This window comes from Pinus tabuliformis, chromosome 8 (assembly GCF_031772625.1).
Source record: "Pinus tabuliformis cultivar Carrire ecotype Pingquan chromosome 8, CPIR1, whole genome shotgun sequence".
Classification (NCBI taxonomy): domain Eukaryota; kingdom Viridiplantae; phylum Streptophyta; class Pinopsida; order Pinales; family Pinaceae; genus Pinus; species Pinus tabuliformis.
This window is the reverse complement of record NC_142294.1, coordinates 1,850,212,563-1,850,236,282: the sequence shown is the minus strand read 5'-3', so window position 1 is coordinate 1,850,236,282 and position 23,720 is coordinate 1,850,212,563. Positions and strand designations below refer to the sequence as shown.

Here is a 23,720-nt window from a genome sequence, read left to right as displayed (position 1 = left end):
ACAAGGTTTTTGATTCTAGTTTGACTAAGGTTTGAGTCTGGCTTAATCCCACTGGATTACCCATTTTTATTATGCTTAGCAGTTGAACTGCCCCCATCTGTAAAAGGGAGATCCTGCAAAGCTTTCCTTGAAAAAACTATATGCAACCTACATCTAACAGGGTTTTGAATTGAAAGAAATGCCACAAGCCTATGACACCAGCATTTCAGGGTTTCAAGTGGATGAATTAAGTGCATATCTTATCCCTGGAATCGCAGCCATTAGTTAGTTGCATTAAAGTGCATCCTCATTTTTAACCAATGGCCTTTGAACTAGAAAAAACTGGCACTTGTCTCATGAAGTTATGGCTCTGTCGAAGCTCAATTGCTACTTTGGTTCTGTGCGTAAATCTTTGCAGAACCCTTTGTAACTAGGGAATACTATCTGTGAGAATTTGTCATTGTTTAAGATTTATGAACATTGTGAATATGATATCTATGCACTACAGGTATACTTTTCTTATTGTTCAATGTCAAATGCTTTGTCTATATATGCTCTGATTCCATTTCCATTGAAGTATGTGCTCTGATTTCTGATTTATTCTATCTGAATATAAAAAATTAGTTTGGGCTGATAATGTCAGGTACAGACTTCAGAGGAAAATAAGAATGGAAACAAATGCAAGAAAAAACAACTGCTTCATGTGTCTTGACTCTTATCATCAGGGTTTCCACAGCATAGATATTGATTTGAGAGCATGGTTCGCCATTTTTCTGAACAATTCACCAACTGCCAAGATGATCAACCTCAACGCCTTGTTGTTTTCCAGGATGTATATATGCAAAGCTCATTTTGTTCAGCAGAGGAGGCCTAATTAACCATATGAATCTGGCTTTATTGGACCGACCATAATAAATTCAAATGTCGAGAGGAATAATATGTCAAATACTGTTCCAGTGCTTATCTTTCATGCCAGGAAAGATATTAAACCAACAATTTGGTGAAAGTAGGACTAAAGCCACGCGTTCTAATACACCTCATGTCCTGTTCATATTCAAAGCTTGAACAAGCCAAGGAGGCTGTTTCAGACTTTCTCGTCTTGATATCTCACCTGTTTGGAGATCAAGGGATTGACTCTCATTCCTGTTTCTCTCATATTCAACATCAAACGTTTGCCATTCAGCTCTGTAATTTTCCTTTTTTATATAGTTCTCGCCAGTTCCTCGGGTCCCCTCCATCATTCCATTTTTTTCTTGATCGGCTATTTCAGGCCAAACAGAAGCTACAGGGAAGAGTTTTGCTTCATCACCGCATAACAGACCTGTAGATTGACTTGTTTGTTCCCTTGGTAATTCTGGAAAGGATAATCCTAAACTCGGACGACTTTGCTTACCACTTTGTTCTGTTTTACTTTGTTTCCCTCCAGTAGCCAAGGTCAGCTGCACATCAGTATCAGGCTCAAGACACATGCGGAAACTCGATGATCTGTCCAATTTTGCGGTATCATCGACATATATTCTTAAAGTTGTATCTTCCTCATTTGGATATGTATCTTTGTCGTTCATATATTCCACGGCTGGCTGTTCAAGATCAAATGTTCTGCATGTCGCTCTGCTAGGTTGCAACCTGTACAAATCTTGCGAGCCATCTTTGATTTCTTGCAGGACATTTGGTATGCTCTGTCCAAGACAATCAGAACTAATGCTCTGTTGACGATCCATTCCCCAAATAGGCTGTCTATAGCCTATATTGTCTTTATCTGTCACAGAACTGGTGAGAGCGTCCCAAAAATGCCTTTTCCCTTCAGGTTGTATATGGTCCGATCCAAACTGAAACATGAGAGGACTAGTTTGTCTCGTTGGTGGAGCAAACTGTGATGTGCCTTCTTTGTTTCTAAGCTCAGCCATTAATAACTTCTGAACATGATAGAGACGATGCAGCTCACGGACCTGCATCAGCCCAAGAACAAACATAATGCTTCAGACCTTTGCAAAAAATCCAAATCTTATGGGAATAAAATTACCTTCCATCTTACACTACTATAATTTAAAAAAAATAATCAGATAATTTTTTAATGAAGGACCAAAATATGTTCCATGCATTTATAATTCAAAGATCCATATTTCTCGGTTCAGATTGCTTATGTACCTGTCCTCGAAAAATTTCTTCCTGTTTAAGCATTGTCTGCTTAAGAATTTCTTTGCTATGCTGCGCATCATATCCTTCCATCCTTACTTTCTTGAAGTCACTGTAATTCTGGTCCCTACAGTAAGCTTGATTGTCTTTTGATGGTATTACTTCAGGACACTGTGGCCAAGGATCTACAAACTTTAATTTTATTCGTGTTTCCTTGAATGCATTCTTGTTTGAGAAAGTTCCATACAAGTTTGTTTCACAGTGCACTTTTGCTGCCATACCTGCAAGAACTGAAGACCCAATGCAAGCAATACAATAAGAAATGTGCACTAAAGAAACTACTTCTGCACAAATGAGGTTGAAATAGACAGTAAAGTGACGCTTAAACTTATATCCATCATATTTGCCTCAAACTTATATCCATCATATTTGACTCAAACTTATAATCATAACAGATTACTTATTAAAGAATCAGACCATAAACACTCAATTCATCTCTTGGTTAGGATCTTAGGACTTAGTCACCTATAACTAGTACCATATACTTTTGGTTCTGGTGTTTGCACAATTTAGACCAACTTTTAAGATTTGAATATGATCTGAAAATTATAAATTTGCGAGATACAAATGAAACTAATGCATTTTGTCATTCTTTGCATCATTGTGTCTATTGATACAAGATCCATGAAATTAAGTGTTTCTTCTTATACGTCTTATTTTTTAAGTTCATGGGTAAGGGTAAGATATTCTTCGGGGCTTAAGGCTAGAAGCTGCAGTGTGGCTAAAATCGCGATTTAATCGCCATTTTAAAAAAAAAAACAGGAGTTTTTATTTTTTGTATTTTTTTAAATTTGTCAATTTTTTGCCGCTTTTACCCCAATTTTTACAATTTTTTCTTTCTCCAAACCCTGGCCCATTTAATTATGGCAACATTCATTACAACAATATACTGGTCATGAGTTCAACATTTCGTTTGATGAAATTGAATCCAGTTAGACAGGATAACAATCATTTCTTCCAAGCACCACCTGAGATAAACCCAATTGAGAAACGTAAAGCTAAGCAGTGACAATAATGCATGTAAACATCAAATGAGAGGATGCATTTACCTAATGCAAATGCAGATCCACCGATTTACAAAAGACAGATAAACATACTCCTCTTCCCGACCAACAGCAGATGCATTGTACTTCCTGAGGTGACCGGACTTTTCAATAGGCCATGACTTGAACTAGAAAATTAAACACAAGTCTATCAATCAAACACGTTCTATGTCATTCATCGTCAGAAGTATTGGCAATTTTGAAGTCCGAGAAGACAGATGCAAATGAAGTTTGTCAAAGATGCACTTGGGAATGACCATCAAGACATACACTGGGGAGTAACTTGGCAACTTGAGAAAGGGGGCACCAGATTCTGGAATAACTTGGACTAACTCAGCAGACAACTGAGTCACTGTCAGATGCAAATGAAGTTTGTCAAAGATGCACTTGGGAATGACCATCAAGAAATCCACTGGGGAGTAACTTGGCAACTTGAGAAAGGGGACACCAGATTCTGGAATAAGTTGGACTAACTCAGCAGACAACTGAGTCACTAAGGAATTTAGACTTCTGTGATCCATAACATTGTCTAGATATCTTCGGCAAAATCACATAATCAATCTTTTGTCGACGCGTTTCGAACCAACCAGTGTGGTTCATCGTCAGGACAAGTTGAAGAACTAATCTGGCTTAGCTTGATTAAATAGAGTGTGCAGAGACTCCAACGGCTATATTGCAACGGCTAATTTTGACCTGAGGATCAAAGTCAAAGTGAAACCACTGATTTTTATTATTAATAGAAGTTAATTGAATAATATAATAAATTTAATGTTTTAAATATAATGGTCATTATATCTTCATATTTATTAAATAACTTATATTTATTATTATCCCCAAATTATTTAAATACAAATAGATAGTATTAAGAGTCACTGTCAAATCGAGCGAGTCAGCCAACTCAGAACCAGGCTTGGTGGGTCAGCCAGCTCGCAAGTCAATCATGCTGACTCGGAGAGTATGATAACTTTGATGCAAATAAGATGGTCCTGGAAATAAACAATGTTAGTTACAGACAACTTCATTTTCATAATTAGTCCCCACAGTTTTATGGAAGAAGTAAGAGGAGTAAATTTTAACATACCAACCTAACAACCATATTAGAAGCATGGAACTTATAAATGACGATCATGGAAGACCATTGTAACTCCTAGTGGGAGAATGAACCTCAATAGATAGGTTTGTTGACCAATACTTCCCATCGTCAGTAACAGACTGGGAAGCAAGCAGTGAAAGAAGAAGCTGGAGCCAATAAATTGAAACATGTAAATGCCAGTTCTTACCACCATATTCTGTAATCTTTCTCTAATTCTCACGCACGCTTAACATTTTATGTGATTGGATTTTCTAGTTGCCAAATAGTATGCAACAAATCAAAAGCTCATGTATTCAACCTATAAAAATATATTTTCATATACAATCGTAAGCTCTAGAGCCCCAAGGGATAGTTTAGTTGGTCGAGTTCATGCTGTTAAGTATCTCGCTTATCGAGAGATCAGGGTCAAATCTCCTTGACACCCTTGGAGTTGGGCCTTGCTTGTTTGGCCGACAGGTAGTTCCCTTCGGGTTGATCTACCTGGATTTCCCATAGATGTAGCGGCCACTCAGTGTCCGTGAACCACCCTTAAAAAAATAGCAAACTCTACTTCAACTCAATGTCACACGGTTCGGGTTCGAGTTCGGGTTCGACAATGATTAGGTTCAGTTTATGTTCGAATTTTATGATGAGGTTCGAATGAGGTTCGCCATTAGGTTCGTATATATATATATATATATATATATATAACGAATTATAGGATAAAATAGTAAGAAATGAACATCATTAAACATCAAAAATGTTATCACGGACATGGAAACTATTAGGATAATTTACAAGCTTAAGTTGTGACATGAGGTTATGAGTTTTGATCTATGCACTTGGTCAATGGCTATGAGGTTCGATAAGGTTCGTCGAACCTCAAAATTTTTTTAAAGTTCACCAAAATTCGAACCTCAAGGTTAAAGTTCGACGAACCTTGTCACATAACTTCAACTTATGAAATTGTATTGTCATATGCAATAGCGAGAAATAGCATTTATGAAAAAATTAGTCTCTTTACTTTACAGAGTCAAACTTCAAATAACTAAAAACAGCAATATCCATATATATGTAACTGGTCATTTTTAATCCAGTTTCTGTCATGGTCCATGACTCCATTAGACTAATAGATCATAACCTTAACATAATCCTAAATTGCGAACACTTATCCAGTATCCTAAATGATGCTTTTTAAGCAGTTTACAAGTACAGATTCCTTTTGTAAAAAATCAACTCAAACAAGGTGTCTCATTCTCGTGGTAGACTGGATAAGCCAACCAAACAAGAGGTTGGCTTAGTCTAATTACATCCTCCTTACCACTCTGCTGTTGATCTTCTAGTTTGTTTGAAATTTGTTTTGCCTCACATGACAGGAATTTGCCTGTGCAACAATTCAGGCCATCTTTACAACTTAATTTGTGATTCTATAATTCTAAGCACTCTTGCTTTTAAACAGCTGATTGTAACAGAATGCTCAAGAACTGGGAGAGACAATCTGGCAGGTTGAGTCACCCTGCAACTTTTACTATGAGATTGGAAAATGCCAGCTTAATATTTATGCAAGCTAATTAGAGATTCCGATCACACAACTTAGTAAAGATATGTTGATTGGGAATTTGGGTTTATCTCAGGGGTTGGGAGAAATGTCATCACCCTCCCACTCAGTATCAATTCTCACAAGTGACATGTTGAGTTCAAAGAGAGTATAATGTTCTAATGGAGTTGAGCCCTGAAGAATATCATAACCTTGCCTATAGCCTGGAGGGTGAGATTCCCTTGCCTATAGCCTGGAGGGTGAGATTCTTGGTTACATGGAAAAACTTAGTAAAAATAAACTTTTCCAGGTTAAAAGTTTATTCTCCTTCTTCAAACTTAATACTGCTGCCCATTTCCTTTCAAGAAATAGAGCACAAAAATTCAAATTTGCTGTACCAGACTACTAGTATGAAATTTCCTTTAAGAGCCTATTACAATGTACCACAGATAAGACGACTACTGGCTATGACCTCTTCTTAGAGACAACAAAAATTCCTAGCATATAATCTTTTGGGCATACAATCTCATTACTTGTGACATGGCACTCATGGAAATTACTCCAGCGTCAACAGGTGTTAAATATAAAATACTTATTGCCCATCTAGGGGCAGTGAACTTTTACAGAAACGCTACATGTATGTTTCTCTCCAGAGTCCAAAGGATAAGACTGGCAAAATATGTGCACTTGAATGCATAAAAGATTAGGTTTATCGATCTGTATTTTATAAGAGGAATAGATTTTGGTTGTTTAGATTATGAATTCTATGCCGCGATACTCTTCTCATGGTATGTCAAGTCTGCTTGTCTAATGCAATCCATTATGGCTACCATGGAAACCTTCTTTGCTTTCAGCTGCATTCAAGTTACACTGCCTGTCTTTTTAAGTGGAAAGGCTGTCAAAGATTGTATTTCCATTGATGTATTTCCCTCAAACATGTAAAACAACAACCCCCTCTCTAATTCCTTTTCAGGCAAGCTAAATGATTCAGGAAGAGACAAACAAATGAAATGACAGAGGCTATTGAATGTTGTGTAATACACAAAATAAACCAGAAAAAGGTTATTGACTGTGCCTCTACATCCATGGTTTTAAACAGTTTTATTTTTTATTTTTTAACTGGATACATCACTGTTATACTAGATGCAACTATTTCATAAATGCCATAAATGGATCAGTTATAACATGTCTCCAGAGACTTGAACCCATGCAGTTGGAAAACAAATATTTCACCAAACCACTCAAGCTAATATCTTTTACAATTTCAGAGAGTCACACCACCGATTAGTAACTGATGAACAAAAAAAAGTGCCATTTGGCCTGGTTTGGCTAGTCTTAAACAGAATATTCAAATAATCGACGAAGGATACTAACTTTCACTACGCTAATCTGTTGGCTGCCAGTTAGCTTAACTAGTCTATAAGTTACAACTTTAAGATGGCAGAGAAAATGGAGAGATCTTTATGAGACGACATAGACACTTTAAGCGGACACCGGAATTAATGTATAAAAATATTCAAATCTCCATTTTGCAAGTTCTCCTTAAGTCAAAGCTCGCTTATACCAAGCTGTGCACAGTTATATCTTGGTGCCGCTAAGAGGCTGGTCATATCAGAAGGTTAAGTGGAAGGTGGAGGGCAAAACTACTAACATTCAAATGGGGAAGGTCAACTGAGTAAAGAAACTTTGGCCGCTTGAGACAGGTTTGAGATTTTCTCCAAAACCTTTGAAGTGGCCCAAGCCCTTCCCGAAGAGGGGCTGGAAATTTTTATATCTGCTGAAGACGATTTCCTCTGCGGTTTCGGGATTTTGTTTCTAGTTTTTTCAGTCAATAATGGGCAGTCTTTCTGTACTCTTGCATCGGAAATATTATAGGTCTAGTATCTTGCAAGAACTTGGATGAACCCCTGCGTTTTGATCAAGCTCCCCTGGATAAACCCTTGCGTTTCGACAAACCGGTCAGGTGTCCCTGATGATGGGTGGAGCGTTCCACCCAAAATGTTGGTTGTTTATGTCAAGATACATAGTTTCTCTAGAAGAAAAAATAGATTGACAACATGAAGACACTTAAACTCCAAGAACAATTCTTAGCAGTGACGGTTAAGAGAAAATAGAACTGATTTTACTTTGGCTGGATTCTGTTATAATCGCATCTTAACGAGCTCTGAGAACTTGAGCATTGATGTATTGATTTGTATACTGATTTACACAAATTCTGATCGCCTTTAAAGTTGCAAAAAAAAAGTTCTGATAGTGAGCTGAGGTAGAAAAATTACAGAAGACCGACCTGCCATTTTCAGATTCGTGTAACAGAGATAAACCTGACATTTCTGTTGTAATCTAAAAATGTTTACCACCAGCTGTAGCGTTCTAAGATGCTATTTTATTCCATTGTTGAGAAACAAAGAAAACAAATTAGAACAGGTATCGAGAGAAAAGGTATTAGGGCTCTATTAGAATTCAGCGAAGATGACCAAAATGTACACTTGAATTTTGAAGTCTTCATTTTAAAGGCCTGTATGGGTAGCCGATATGGAAACTGAAGCTCTTTCTGAGAAAGGAAACAAGAAAACAGAGATATAAAATAGGCATGACTCTGGAATCCAGTCCAGATGAATAAAATATTGCGTTTTTATGTAGCTGGAAGGTTGTATCATAGTACAATCACGGTCCCTAAATCTTCCTCAATAAGAAGAGAGATTAGTTTCATGAAACTCTTAGAATTACAAGCAGCTGATTGAATGAATTCCAAGTTGTTTAGTGAGCCTAGTGAGAAAAGAATACGCATCTCGGTTCAGAAAGCACTGATTGGTTATCATTGATTCATAGGTCAATAAGATATTTCTTCGCTGCTCAATGGTATGGGCTAAATGCACTATCGAGCCTTCTTGCCAGAATAGGTATTCACTTTTTAGTATCCACGGACCGTATGCATAACCTTAACACAGGAAGCTAACTCTGACGCCCAAAGTCATTCTAGATAAATGGAGTAAGAGAGAAGGAGACAAGAGAAAGCCAAAAAGCCTTTGTAAAATCCACCCTACCTGGGTTGTAACTTATACATCAGTCAAGATGGCTGATATTTACTAATTGAACATTTGTATCCTATTAAAACCAGGAGAGCCGCCCCCTATGAATATACTAGAATTCACAGCAACCATTTTTCATGCCCAATGAGTTGAAACCAGTACCGTTGAGGACAAATGATACAGAACAATTTACTGCAGCGCACAGCAAAGCGCCTTTGAAAATATCATGCACACTGGAAACAAAAACAGGACTTGAAATTCCATCAATAAGACTTTCTCAGCCATAGCAAATAGGTAAGAAAGTAGCCTTGTAACAGTACGCTGCTGCTGCAAGTGATGCTCTATTAGCCGAGTTCTGAGAAGGGTAGTGGTGGCGAAATCTTGGAAGAAGGTTCCATACAACCTTCTTGGGTATTTAAGCATCTGAGATCATGAACATTGCAGTATGTGCTTGACAAAATATCAGAAATCAGTGGGCAGTCCCAAAGTCCAAGACTTTGCAACTCAGGAAACCACACAATCCTAATGCTTATATAAAAGCATTTTCTCAAAGGAATATTATAGTTAAATTTTATGAAGGTTTGGTTATAAAACTGCACCTGGTAATCCCTGAAATGCTCTTGTCCCTTGAAATTTTTCCCTTGATGTTCATGAAGCTCAATAGTAGTACAAGTGCATCAGACGAACTGCAACAATTCAATGCCTGCATGGAATTCACAAGAAATCCCTTCTCCATAACACATCTTAGTCTATTTCAACACCTATACAAATCTAATCCTCTGTAATCTGTTTCTTGCTCTCACTTAACTTCAAACCAAGATAAATCCAAACCCAATTAAATCTGACAGATTGTCAGGAAGCCAACAGGAAAGTTTGAATACAAAATGGTATCCCTGCTCAGATCTAACTGTCACACTACACTGAACCCAGAAACAATACAATAATAACAACAGCCAGGATGGTTTGGGTAAGAGCAGAAGATACTGAAGCAATCAATCATGAAGCACCGGTATCAGATGGATTGATGATGTCTGTACTGTGGAGGAGATGATGTAGAAAACAAAATCTCACTCAGAATACCATGTAAGCTTATGTAAGCCTATGGAGATATTCCAGACAGCACTGCAGAAATAAGATACTCCAAGCACAGATAAGATGGGTAGTGGGCAGTTGTCAGCCTGGTTTAAAATATGTTTATAAATATCATTTATGAGATGTAGATATGGATGAATGAATATGTTTCTGTTGGCTTTTGCCTGTAGAGTATATACTTCGAGGTAGTTATATATCTATAAGCCAATGAGGTGAAAAGCTTTCTACAGTATCCATTGCTCTGCTTATCATTCACATGTAACTTCGTTGGGTTGCAGATTGTTTTTAATAGTTTTTTATTCACATAAAATATATTCCTTGGGTTGTTTCGGCAGGTGCACATCGAGGTCAGGGTTGAATTTATGGTAGTAAATTAATTAATGTTTACTATTTAGAGTTAAAGTTGAATGTATAAATTATTTAAATTTTCCATTTAAGGAGATTAATTTTTAAGATATTTATTATTTAAATGTATAAAAATTTTAAAAGAAAAATTATATTTAAAAATTTTAAATTTTTAAATTTAATAAATTAAAAATTAAAAATATTAATTACATCTTATTTATTATTGATTTAAAAATATATTATTTTGTATCATTAAAAATTAAAAAACTTTCAATTTATGGTAAAATGTGTATAACTATTTTTATATACGAAAACGTAAAATACTATTTTAGATAAATAATGAGATGTTATAATTTATTTAGATATGTTATATATTTATATTTATATGTTATGTATTTATACTTATATTTTGGGTAGCATTATTATTTTTAAATAAGTAGAGAAAGAGATGAGAATTTATTATAGTTAAGTTAAGTAAAAAAATTTACTTTAGATAAAAGAGTATCATTTTTATCATTATTATGTGGTCCTCTCTTACCATAAATGAATAAATGAATAACTTGGGTTTGGAAATAATAATTTCTCATCTATTATTATTTTTATTTTGGTGTTTTTTCAAAATTATTTCAACTTTTTATATTATGAATATGATCATAAACATAAAAGTAAAATATATATATATATATATATATATTATTGGCAAATATTTTGTGTGACAATAGGAAAAATACTAAATATGTTGGAGACAATTTTGGGTTGTGTATATTAGTCATCACCACATGTCATAATGTCATTGTGATCCTACCACTGTAATCCAAATGGAATAAATGTGACAATGGTAAGTTAATAAATACTTATTACCATGAATGGTATAAACAGAAGCTAGCCTCCCTACAAAGCAAGATAGTATGATAGTGACATCCAACAATCTCCATCCTCACCACAGAAAACTTGCCTTTAGTAACCTAAAAGGAAAAGGGGGAGAATGTGGCTATCTATATTAAAACTCATTGCACTCCCTTGTCACTCTCTTTGTCTTACATAAAGCTTTTCACATGCAAGTTTTGGCCACTTTTAACATAATTTCAATACTCAATTCTTTGTCTTCCAATTTCTTGTATGGAAAATGAGGTGTGTCTTTTATTCTTGTCTATCCTAAATATAAATTAAGAGCACATTTAGTTTTTCCAATTTTAATTTCGTAGTTATACATCTAGTATGTTTATTTTCTTTTCCAATCTTAACATAATTTCAATACTAAATTTTGCCTTTCAATTTCTTGTATCGAAAATGAGTTGTGTGTATTTTATTTTGTCTATCCTAAATATAAACTAAAATTATTATGCTTAGTTTTTCCAATTGTAACTATACTTTATGTTTATTTTCTTCTTCTCTATAAACTATATGTAATTCTTAATTGTTCTTGCTTCGATTTTCATCTCATAAAATGTGATTCTTAATTATTGTCTTTTTTTTTAACTCATCAAACTTAATGTTTATATATATATATATATATATATATATATATATATATATATATATATATATATATATAATCATGATTTAGGTGGTCTCTATTTTCTATGAATTTTAGCTTTTCACTCAATTGTGTACCATTTTGTTGGGAATATTTTCAATAGCATAGAACACTTTCCAAACTACCAAATTATATATATAATTGGAAAAAAGCATTAACCTTAATACAACTTGAAATGTTTTATGAGTATTATGATGTTTTGGTAATAATATACAAACTCGGCCTTGAAAATTTCCACAGAGTGTTTATGGTGTTCAACATTAAAAGACTCAATTCTAAGTTAATTTTATATCTCTTTAACTCTTAATTAATAAAGAGGAGCTAAGTTGATCATATAAAAATTGACATTATATTGGAACAAACATGCGATGGGGATTTGGAGGATGAGCTTTGGTTCTAGGGTTTAACGAAACAAGCGGCAGAGAGTACCAAGCATCCGTGGAGTCACAGGGAGGAGGGAGCTCCACTCCCTCCTACAGTTATATGGTAGCAAACAGAGGAAGAGGAAGGAAAAAGAACAAACCTCCACAGCCCTTGGAGGTCAAGACAAAAGACACAGAAACTCAGAAGGCAGAAGACAGCAAAACCAATGTCGATCAAGGGGCCCACGAAGAAGACTGTCAGGAGGAGAAAGAGGAAGACAAAGGTCAAGGGTCAAAGGACAGAGCTAAGATGGGGCCCTGTAAACCCAAGACCATAACTAAACCTCGGGTTATTCTGAACGATCCAGCTCTGCAAGCGCATAGGGATCACATGGCTAACTATGCCATCATATGTAAATTTATGGGAATCTGACCATCAGAGAAAGCGTTGTACACCTAGATAAAATACAACTTGAAACCAAAGGGGGAGTTAAATATTCATCTTGGATCCAAAGGTTTTTTCACTGTGGTGTTTATGAACACGGAAGACAGGGACAGAATATTTGAAGGAGGGCCATACTTCTTTGCAACTGCTAGACTCTATATGAGGCCATGGACGATGAACTTTGTGCCAGAGCAAGAAATATTCACCTCGGTACCAGTATGGATTCGACTATATTTCTTACCTTTAGATTACTGGATGCTAAAGTCTTTAAAAGCTATAGGCAATAAATTAGGTCATTTCTTAAAAATTTCAGAGGCAACTCTAAGGGGAAAATATACATCCTATGCCCGTATATGTGTGGAGATGGACCTATTAGGAGCCCTTCCAGATGAGGTCATTCTAGAAGTCTATGATAAGGAATGGGTTCAAGCAGTTGACTATGAACATATCCCGTTCAGATGTCACAAATGTCATGAGCATGGGCATCTATCCAGAGACTGTCCTCTCAATCGAAGGGAGGAAAACCTAAATACCAACAAAGGAAAAGACCAGACAGGTTTCACCAAAGTAGGAGGAAAAGGAAAAGGAGGAGGAAGGAAGACACAAAAGAACCCTAGTGTGAATGATAAAACAAAAAGTTACAATAGTTTTGAGATCTTAGGAGAAGAAGAAGCTGAGGGAGGGGATAACGAGAGTACAGAGAATCAGACGGCAAGGGGGTAAAAAAAGAAAAAAAGACCAGCATGAAGTACACTCAGGAACAGAATGAACACACGACGGACCCTTTGAGTACCATGGAAGTAGAAAAAGACCAGGAAATGACTCAAAGTGAAAGTGGTACAGAGGATCAAGATTTACAAGAGATCCTGGAAAGGGAGAACCTAGAGCTGGAAAAGTTTCTAGAACAAGGAGACAACCTGGGAATAAACTCCATCCCTCAGGAGGACGTGGAAAAATTCCAACAAATATTCCTTAACAAGGTACATCAAACAGTTGCAGGAGTCAAAAGAGGACATGACAACCAGGAAAACAAAGGGACTTCCTCAATAGGATTAATAACAGGAAAACTGACAAAGAATCCAGGCAAGAGGAGGGGAAGAAAAAGACAGAAAGAACTACTACTAGAGTGTGGCAAGCTCATGATTGATTCAGGAAGGATGAAAGACCTTTCTGGTTACTCCTTTATAACCCCACCTCAACAAAAATCACAACCTGGAATATTAGATGACTAGGGAGCAGAAGAAAACAAAGGAATATCGGTAAAAGGATTAGAGAGGAAAAACCTGACTTAGTATTCATACATGAAACAAAATGCTCAATGGAGAGGATCCGCGAAAAACATAGTAAATGGGTATATAGATATGAATACCTTGAAGTTAAGGCAAATAAATATGCTGGTGGTATTCTCACTCTCTGGGATCCACAGAAATTTGGTGTGATTGATGCGGAGGCATCCAAACATCACCTTTCTCTGATTTTCCAACCGGTGGGTGATAGGCAATGTTACATGATCACCAATGTCTATGGTCCACAACCAATGGAGGACAAACTTCGACTCCTCACAACACTGAAGGATATGAAAAAGAGATACCCAGCTCTACCATGGATTCTTGGAGGTGATTTCAACATAACAAAATCACTCATGGAGAAGAAAGGAGGCACTAGAATACTTGGGAGAGACTCAATTGCCTTCCAGAACTTCATCACCAATATGAAATTGGTTGATATGGAAACAAGCAATGGAATCTTCACTTGTAATAAAAAAAGAAGGGGCCCTACCCAAGTGGCCTCAAAATTGGACAGATTTATGGTTTTAGGGGAACTTCTTCTCAGGGGAAGCAGCATTACTGCACTCATACTACCTTTTGGAGGTTTAGATCACTGGCCTATCCAATTGGAAGCTTCCCTTTTTGGCAAACCAAGGAACACTCCCTTCAGGTTTGAGAATGCTTGGCTCACACATTCAGATTTCCTCACAAATATTGAACAATGGTGGAAGGAAGAGCTCACCTTCAAGGTAGAAAGATGTTCCTGCTTCACTGCAGGCTCAAAAACATTAATGGCAGACTCAAAGAGTGGAACAAAAAGGAATTTGGTAACATCTTCAAAGCTAAAGGAGAGGTGGAAAAGAAACTAAAGGAAATAAACCAGATTCTTATCACAGAAAGCTACACAGATGAAAAGAAAGAGATGGCAGAGTCACTCCAGCAGGAGTGGGACAACAAATGCCTTCAAGAGGAAATACTCTGGAGATAGAAATCCAGAGTATAATGGATTAAAGAAGGGGAGAGAAACACCAAATTCTTTCACAGATCCACCATAGCTCACTGAAACAACAATAGAATTGTAAAACTTACAGATCAACATGGTATAGAGAGAAACACTCATGAAGAGATGGAGAAGGTTCTACTCCAACATTTTTAGAAAATTGCTGAGGAAACCTTGGATGATAGATACCAGTTTACGGAAAAATTCACTTAGTATATCCCTAAGTTGGTTACTAGAGAAGATAATTTCAATCTCAATAGACTAGTAACAGAGGAAGAAATTGAGGAAGCCGTGAAAGAGATGAAAAATGGGAAAGCACTAGGCTCGGATGGCTTTAATGTGGACTTTTTCAAAGCTTGTTGGAAGATATTGAAACAGGACATCTTGGAGGTAGTGGAAGACTCTCGAAGATTTAAGAAAGTCTTAAGGGCACTCAATGAATCTTTCATAGCCTTAATCCCCAAACAGGAGAAGGTCACCTCTCCAGACAGATTTTGACCTATAGCATTCTGCAATGTGATCTACAAAATTATATCCAAAGTCATTGCCAATCGTCTCAAACCTCTCCTCCCAACCCTAGTGTCAAAGGAACAAACGGGCTATGTGGAAGGAAGACAAATTCTAGATAATATAATTCAAGCACATGAAACGGTTCATTCACTCATTACCAACAAACAGGTAGGAATGATAATGCAGTTGGACATAGCAAAGGCCTATGACAAACTTAGCTGGTCATACATAAGAGCAATTTTAAAAGCCTGCGGCTTTCATCATAATTGGATTAAATGGGTTATGGTGCTAGTTACCACACCCAGCTATTCAATTCTTCTCAATGGCGCTCCTTCCAAAACCTTCAAGCCTTCTAGAGGTCTCAGGCAAGGAGATCTTGTTTCTCCTTTCCTCTTCATTCTAATGATGGAAGGGTTAGGAAGAGCTACCAGAGCTGCTAAGGAGGAAGGGAGAATTCAGGTCTGAGACTCACTCATGGTGGGGACACAGTGACACATCAGCAATTTGTGGATGACACTATGCTTCAAGTCACACCCATTGTTAAGGAAGCCAATGCATTCAAACAGATTCTAAGTGAGTTTGCTAAGGCAGCAGGCACTGAGGTAATTCTAACTAAATCAAAGATCTTCTTTTTCAATACAGATATTTCAATTCAAAAAAATCTTTCCAGAATTCTGGGATTTCAAAGGGAGTCACTGCCTGTGAAGTACCTGGGAGTTCCTCTCACTGAAAAACTGCTTCACAAGGATATCTGGGAGCCTGTTCTTTATAAGCTAAAAGATAAGATCAACAAATGGACAAACATAGCACCAAATCTAGCCGGGAGACTTGTTCTCACTAAGGCTGTCCTCTAAAGCATCCCTATCTATATGCTATTTGCCATTCCAGCACCAGCCAGTGTAATGACCAATATAAGAAACATTCAGAGAGACTTTCTCTGGGGGAAAGGTGAAGAAAAGAAGAAATGGGCCCTTGTGGCATGGGACATAGTATGAAAATCTAAGTCCCATGGTGGCTTGGGTCTTCATGACCCAGGAATTCTAAATAGAGTTCTTGGCACCAAAATCTGGTGGAGATGGCTGAAAGAAATACAAGCCCCTTGGGCAAAACTCTGGAAGCACAAATATGCTAGCAAATGGCAAGAGGAAAATCTAATCAGAATGACAGGACAAGTAAAAGGTTCTGCAATTTGGAATAAGGCATGGGAGAACAAGGCCCTAGTCCAAAACCATAGTTTTTGGGAGATCAGAAATGGGAACCTGGCTTGGTTCTAGGAGGACAATTGGCAGCAGGAGGACAATCTCCGAAGAGAAGAATTAGCAGACATTCACAACGATACCATCAACAAAGGACTAAGGTGGGTAAGTGACTATTGGGACCAAGCAAGGAATGATAAGAAATGGAGAACTTGGAAACTTCCATATTACAGTGGAATGGGCATGTTGCATACTCAAGCTACAACCCTTCAAGGTCTTTTAGACAAGAGACAAATCTTGAACTCAAACTTGAATGATCAACTAAAATGGGGAAAGAACAAGACAAGTCTCTTCAACCTTAAGGAAACCAAAAGAATAGATGCAGGGCTAAACCTTCCAAACTGATAAGACGTGGAAATAAATCTGGGAAAATCCTCATTGGATGAAAGTAAAACTGTTCAAGTGGCTGGTTCAATAGGGAAAGATTCTGACATGGGATAACCTAAGAAAAAGAGGCTTTGTTGGCCCCTCAAGATGTCATTTATGCAGACAACAAGAAGAAACTACAAATCATCTACTGAATAGATGCACTTTCACCACAATACTGTGGAATTGGGTTGGAGAAGTCTTTGAGTAGATAGAAAGAAATGTTAATGATATCACTACTACGTTGAAGAATTAGATCATTAACTCCACCTGGATGCTGACCCCGGGATTCATAATCTGGAATTTCTGGAAGGAGCGTAACAACAAGATTTTCAAGGAGAAAATGAGTCTGGTGAGCAGCATCCTTAAGCTAATCCTTAAACAACTTGAAGAGATTGTTCATATCTTGGGAGGTGCAGCTACTAGAAAACCCATCGGTCAAAGGGAGGCCAGAATTTTGGAGAAGTTAGAGCTCAGGCTTCATCCCCCTCAGGGTTCTATGCAGATTAATAGGAAGACCTTAACAGACAAGTCTTCTTGGCAACCCCCTTCTCATGGCTTTTTAAAATTCAACATAGATGGGGCTTCAAAAGGGAATCCGGGAGAAGATGGTTATGGAGGGGTCTTGAGAGATGAAGAAGAAAACATACAAATCATCTTTCACATTTATCTAGGAGAAGCAACCAACAATATGGCGGAGCCCATGGCGATGGAATCATGCCTGGAAATACTACTCAAGCACAACATTCACAATGTCATCATTGAAGCTAACTCAGAATTAGTCATCAACTCAGTGAAGAGGATAAATGTTGGCGCTACTCCTGAGAAAATCTCAGAACACTGGCGGCTTCTACAAGTCTACCAAAGAATCCAAGTGCACCTACGAAGGCTGAGAACTCTTAGGTTGGTGCATGTTCGCAAGGAAGCCAACAAAGTTGCAGATTGGCTTGCAAATGAGGGAGTACGAAATAAGCATACCAACTTGTGCTGCTGGTGCGAGGAGATTACGGATGACAAGTTGAAGGAGGGATGCTCATCCAGGGCCATCAGTGACCGACAGCAGCATTAGGAAAAATCAAGAGATAGAATTTCCGAAGCAGAGCCACACAAAAGGGGTCTCGTCGATCTAGATTCATTATGAATTGTTATGACATATGTGAGGTCCTTTTTAGAATGCAAGTCTATGTTGATCTCCTTAACCCAGGTAACAGCAAACCAGCAGTCTCAAAGGGATGGCCAGAAGGAGGGATCTTCATCTTCCTTGGGCCCTTGTGCCGGAATCTAGACTTTCTCGGCAGGCACAAAACCCCCGTTTGTTTTTCGGTGATCGCTTTACTACCCTTTGGGTGGTTTTCGGTTTATCGCAAGCTCTTTAGGCCAGAAGCGGTTTTGCACAATCGGGAGCGATTCCACTCACCATGAAACACATGGCTTTGGGTGGGGAGGAAATACCGCCCTCATCGTGTGCTAACCATCGGTGCTTTTAGTCTGCGCGATATGATCCCGAACTGTTGGATCAAGCAAGGGCATTCAATGGCCAGGATTGAATGTGCATGTTGGTGGGACCGATACAACGGTTATGTTTCAAGTTGTTTGCATGACCTCATGGGAATCGCGCGTAAATGGTGGATTTCGGGCGGTAAAAGTGATCGCTGGTTATGCCAAAAATGGACCCGATATGATTATAAATTATGGTTTACAGGGTGTATCGGGTCTGATGTGGTGGTTAAAAGGTGAGCTTGTTGGCCACCTGATATGTTTTTCATCCGCTAGATCTTTAGCTTAGGATCCAACGGTCAGTTTTGGACGGTTGGTTTGTTTTGGTGGGCCGCGTCCCTGGGTTCATTTTGTCGTCTTGCGACCGTGGATTGGGGTGGGCCTGTCCTTTTGGTGAGCCCCACCGCCGAGGTTGCTGATTGTACACTATTTCTCCTTTTTAATGGAATAAGAAGGATCCGCTCTTGCCTTAGCAAAAAAAAAAGAGGCACTAAGTTGTAAAGAGGAAATATTTTATTATATTAAGGCTCTACAAGGTCTCTAAAGAGTGAACACTTTGTTCTAGGGTTTGTAATGCCTATATGTTGGTTGGTTTGGAATAACTTCATTCTAGTAAGGCTTTGAAAGACTTATTTTAAGTTAAACATCTATTTCCTTCAAAGTGAGTAACTCAATGAGTGAACAAACTCAACATTTCTAACAATTTCATTTTTTAGCAAGGCAAAGTTCCATCATGGTCTACTCATTATATTCCAATTTCAAATGATATACATATTCTTAAAATATGTTATATTTTTGGGGGGGGATTTTCATTGTCAAAATTCCCATCAATAAAGTGAAACTACAACAAAATTATTGTAGGCTTTGGAGGAGAAGTTACACCAAAAGCATGATGAGTTTTTTCTCTTATTAACTTACTCCCCTTTAAAAATAACAAACAAAATGAAAATCATTTACTTAACAAAGATGTATCATTCTAACTATTTATGCACTAATGCATTCAATGCATCATAAGTTTAACAAAGCCCATGTGAAGATGTACAATTTTTTTAAAGGAAATTGTTATGAGATTTTTTATTAAAAAATGAAGTTGGGATCCAGCCAAGAACCATTACATTGCTTCAAATTTTCCAATATTCCTTGTTGGATTGATATTGAGCACAAAGACTCAATCTAATCTCTTAAGCATTTACCCCATTGTACATAAATTTCAGTCTTATTCTAGGTATAAATTTTCCAGAACAATCCCAAGATCCAAATACATTTACATTCCATCACTAATATGGTTTATTAACATGAAGGGATTACCTTGCACTAATTTGAAGGCCTCAATGATTCGAGTTTGACTTCCAAGTTTTTTATTTAATTCTACTTTTGCCTCTTTCATTTCCTTCTTATAGTGTTGCCCTCGTCCCTTTTTAGAGCTTCTCATTTCTTGGCTACTTTTTTTATCTCCCCAATTCATATTTTTTTGTTTGTCTAGTCAATACTTTCCTGATGATTACCTCTGGTTCTTTTGGTTTTGTAGGTATGCTACCCGTTTTCTACCCCTTATTCCCTATGGATTTGTCAACTTGTTCTAAAACCATAGTGTTTTGATTGTTGATCTGATCCCGAGATAGAGATTGCTCCTTTGCCAAAGAAGTCATTTTTCATGCTAGTTCTTTTTAATGAATTTCCTCCTTCGCATCTCTTAAGGGGATGATATCTTGTATTTCCTTTTCTTCTTCCTCAACATTTTCTTCTTCATTACTCGATGCTTCTTCCCATTTATTTAGGTCCTCTTTTTCCTAGTATTCTTGAGTTTGTAGGACCTCATAGGGATTAACTAAAGATGAGGCCTCATTTTTCTTTTTCCCCTTAGGTTGTCGATTTGAGAATCCTTTCCCTTTGGTTTCTCCCCTTTGTTGAGTCTGTCATTGCTCATCATGGGTTGTGACTACTTCATCCCCTTTGCTAGATTGAAATTTCTTGCAATCCCTTGCAAAATGTGCATACTCATGGCATATTTTTTACTTGAAAGGAAATTGTTCATAATCGAGAACCTAGTGATGGTTCCATTCCTTTTGTGACAGGTTGATCTTCGAGGGTAATTCTTTCTCTAAGTCAACCTCAACACATATTTTTACGCATATGAACTATTGACCTTATGGTTCAGTACCATCCAAATAATGACCATTAGAGAAATTTTAAGGTCTAAAATGGGCCTCTTAAGGAATATTATAAAATAATAGTGGAAAAAATAAAATAAGATTAGATTACCTCATCGAGGTTTAGAGATAAAAAGGAAGAAACTACTTTTTCAACTTGTATTTTCAACTTATATCCCTACATTTTTACTCAAATTTCGAGCGGAAGCACTCGTTAGATGAAAAATTTATTTTTTCAACCAAAGAGTACCCATGTTGCATACTTTCAATGGACCCTACTACATGAAAAATGTGAAATACATGAAAAAATGTGATTGCAATCACATTCAATCACATTTTTTCATGTACTTCACATTTTCGGGTAGTACTCCCGATTTGGATTATGAATAAGGTAGGTGAGGGTGGCAAGAGTGATCATTATAAGGGAAGGACAGTCGGACGGGAACACAGGAATGAGGCCGCCCTTCTAGCCAAAATAATGAGTAATCAGCCAGCACAAGTTTCAAGAAACCGGAGTGGGGAAGGTGGAATGCAGATGATTAAAAATAGTGGCGGCGGTAATGGCAGAGCGAGAAGGGTGGTGAAGAGGCATTATATGAAGGTGACGCAGGGTAAAGGAAAGGGTATTTCAGGCAGGACGAAGGAGGAGCTGAACGCGGCGCAGCCAGGAGGAACCATCAAGGAGGTCTGCGTTCTCGGGTATGTGCAACTTGCGACCTATGTGTCCTTATTATCTATCACAGTAGGCAGAATGGATATGTTTAATTATTGTGAAGTCCCTGATGATGAAGAGGGCCTGAGTGAGCTCGGCTGCCCCTCTGCCATACATTGTGAGGGTAAACTGGGACTATCTCGGGTGGGAAATCCTGATGAAAAGGGTAACTGTAGCCGGGAGCACAGTCTCGAGAATAGCTTGGAAAACCATGTCAAGAATTTCATTATAAGAACAGAGGGGAGGCCTGATAGTGGGGACTCGAATATTATGCCCTTAGTCCACCATCTGATCCGCATGACAGAGGGCCTTATAAATCTATTATACCCAGAGAATGGAGATCAGTGTCAGATTCAAAAAAACGAAGGTGATTGTAGTAGAAGCAGAGGAATAACCAAAGGGAAGCTGGTAAGGGAAGACGACGATAAGAAACTCAAAAAAATGAGGGTAGAAGAAAAGATGGTGCACCTGGGTCGTGGAAGAGGACGTGGAGGCAGAGGCCGTCCAAGGCAAGGGAACCCGGGAGGCAGGCCAACAGAAGCCCCAGGTAATCAGCGCAGAGGAAGAAGGTCCACCCTGACAGCGGTTCAGGAAGCGGCAAGAGCTTACCAGGTAGGCATGGATGAGGATATCCGCCGTATCATCCAAAATATGGGATCCAGTGTGTTGGAGGAACAGTCAGGATCAGAGACAGAAGAATGGGCAGAAATGGTTAGAGATCCAGGAAATACTAGGGGAAGGATGGCCCTGTACAGTTTGTCTCTACATATTTACTGGGTCCTAAAACGCCTCCTGGCAAAGGCACTGGAACAGGTAGCAAAGGAAATGGCGGAAATCGCCAACGGCATGCCAAATTTGCAAAAGGAAATGAAAAACTTCCAGGTCATCATGATTAGACAGAACAACAAACTGGAGGAGATGTCTCAGTTGTTGTCTCGGATGGCTGGCACTCACCCTAGTCAGGAGGAACAAATGGATATCCCCATGGATATGGACCAAAATACAGGAACCAGAAAGGAATGATTTTCTTGAGGCTCTGATGTGGTTTTTGAACTTCTCCTTTTTACAGTTTTATGCAAATTAGTAGCTTAATAGGCAGTTTCAGTTGTATAGTGCATATAGCCAGTATGGAAAGACTTGTCAAATTTTGTTTTTGGAATGCTTATAGCAAACTAAGGTGGCCAACAGACTTGGTTTCCCTTCGGGGCAGGTTGAGGCCACCAAAACGTTGTATCTGGTCTCTTTGTTTAACATAAATAGAAAAGAATGGTACTACCTCCACTTACAAAAAAAAACATTTTTCGGGTAGTAGGGTCCATTGAGATTATGCAACATGGGTACTCCTTGGATGAAAAATTAAATTATGCATCCAATGAGTGCTCCCATTCGAAATTTGAGTAAAATCATAGGGAGATAAGTTGAAAATACGAGTTGAAAAAAGTAGTTTTTTCATTTTATCTTTTTTACCTTTGAACTCCAAAAATGGTGAATCATCCCCCATGGTTGACATCATCATATTGAATCATATTGGTTCTTATAAAGTTGATTTTTGTTGTACTTTTTTGTTTTGAGGCTCATTTTTTACCTCAAAATTTCTCTAATACTAGCCCATTTCTAATTGCCTTCAGACAATCATCGCTCCAGCACGCAAGCAAAATCTCAGAAGTTTAACCCACTTTGAAACACATTTGGGATGTCTTTATTTGGGTCAAAATCTAACAACCATGCATTCAAGTACATTCCTCTAAATCCAAAAAAATACGGGCCATTTCTAAAGATAACATCTCTGTCCTCTTTATATTCAAAGAGAAAGGAAAAAAAAAACCATTACTCACAGCATAAATACTAAGTTTTTCTTTTATCTTTGGTTTCTAGGCATTTTCAGACCATTGATCTATGGTCTTCGGAGACAGCCACATTCCCATAAATTTACCCACAAGGGCTCTATTACAGTACGATAATGAAGTCTTGCGAAACTATGTAGGAAGAGTGATGGGGGGCACATTTTCCAACCTCTTTATGAATCAAGATTGCAAATTCGAATATGGTGTTTTTCTTAATGAGGTCACCAATGCATGGAAGGCCTCTGCTTCATCACAAGGAGGAGGGGGGAGGCCCCTCTCGAGACGACAACCATGAGGGCTCAATTGAGTGACAGCCACAAAGCGGGCTGACCAGCAATTCAAGATGGAGTTTCAACAGATCTATCCATGATTGCCTTATTCACCGAAACTATCTTCAAGACCGACTCAATCCCTAGACCTGCAACATGAAAACTTTAGTGGCTAAAGAAACCCTAACCAACATGGCCTAACAGACACAAA

General features: G+C 37.9%; 1 protein-coding gene across 1 annotated transcript; it reads right to left on the bottom strand.

Moving 5' to 3' along the window:
- Nucleotides 1-648: 648 nt before the first annotated feature.
- On the bottom strand, nucleotides 649-10,084 carry LOC149243652 (uncharacterized). Its single transcript, XM_089374596.1, has 3 exons — nucleotides 9,456-10,084; nucleotides 2,128-2,405; nucleotides 649-1,928 (listed from the first exon to the last, which is right to left on the bottom strand). Exons 2-3 carry the CDS (start codon nucleotides 2,392-2,394, stop codon nucleotides 1,017-1,019), a joined length of 1,179 nt encoding a protein of 392 aa, XP_089230722.1. The 5' UTR covers nucleotides 2,395-2,405; nucleotides 9,456-10,084; the 3' UTR covers nucleotides 649-1,016.
- Nucleotides 10,085-23,720: the final 13,636 nt, after the last annotated feature.

Excerpts from the sequence above, each read along its gene's own strand:
- LOC149243652 (XM_089374596.1), bottom strand. The coding sequence starts at position 2,394 with ATGGCAGCAAAAGTGCACTGTGAAACAAACTTGTATGGAACTTTCTCA. Across the intron at positions 1,929-2,127 it reads AAGAAATTTTTCGAGGACAG|GTCCGTGAGCTGCATCGTCT; the intron begins GTACATAAGCAA and ends GGGCTGATGCAG.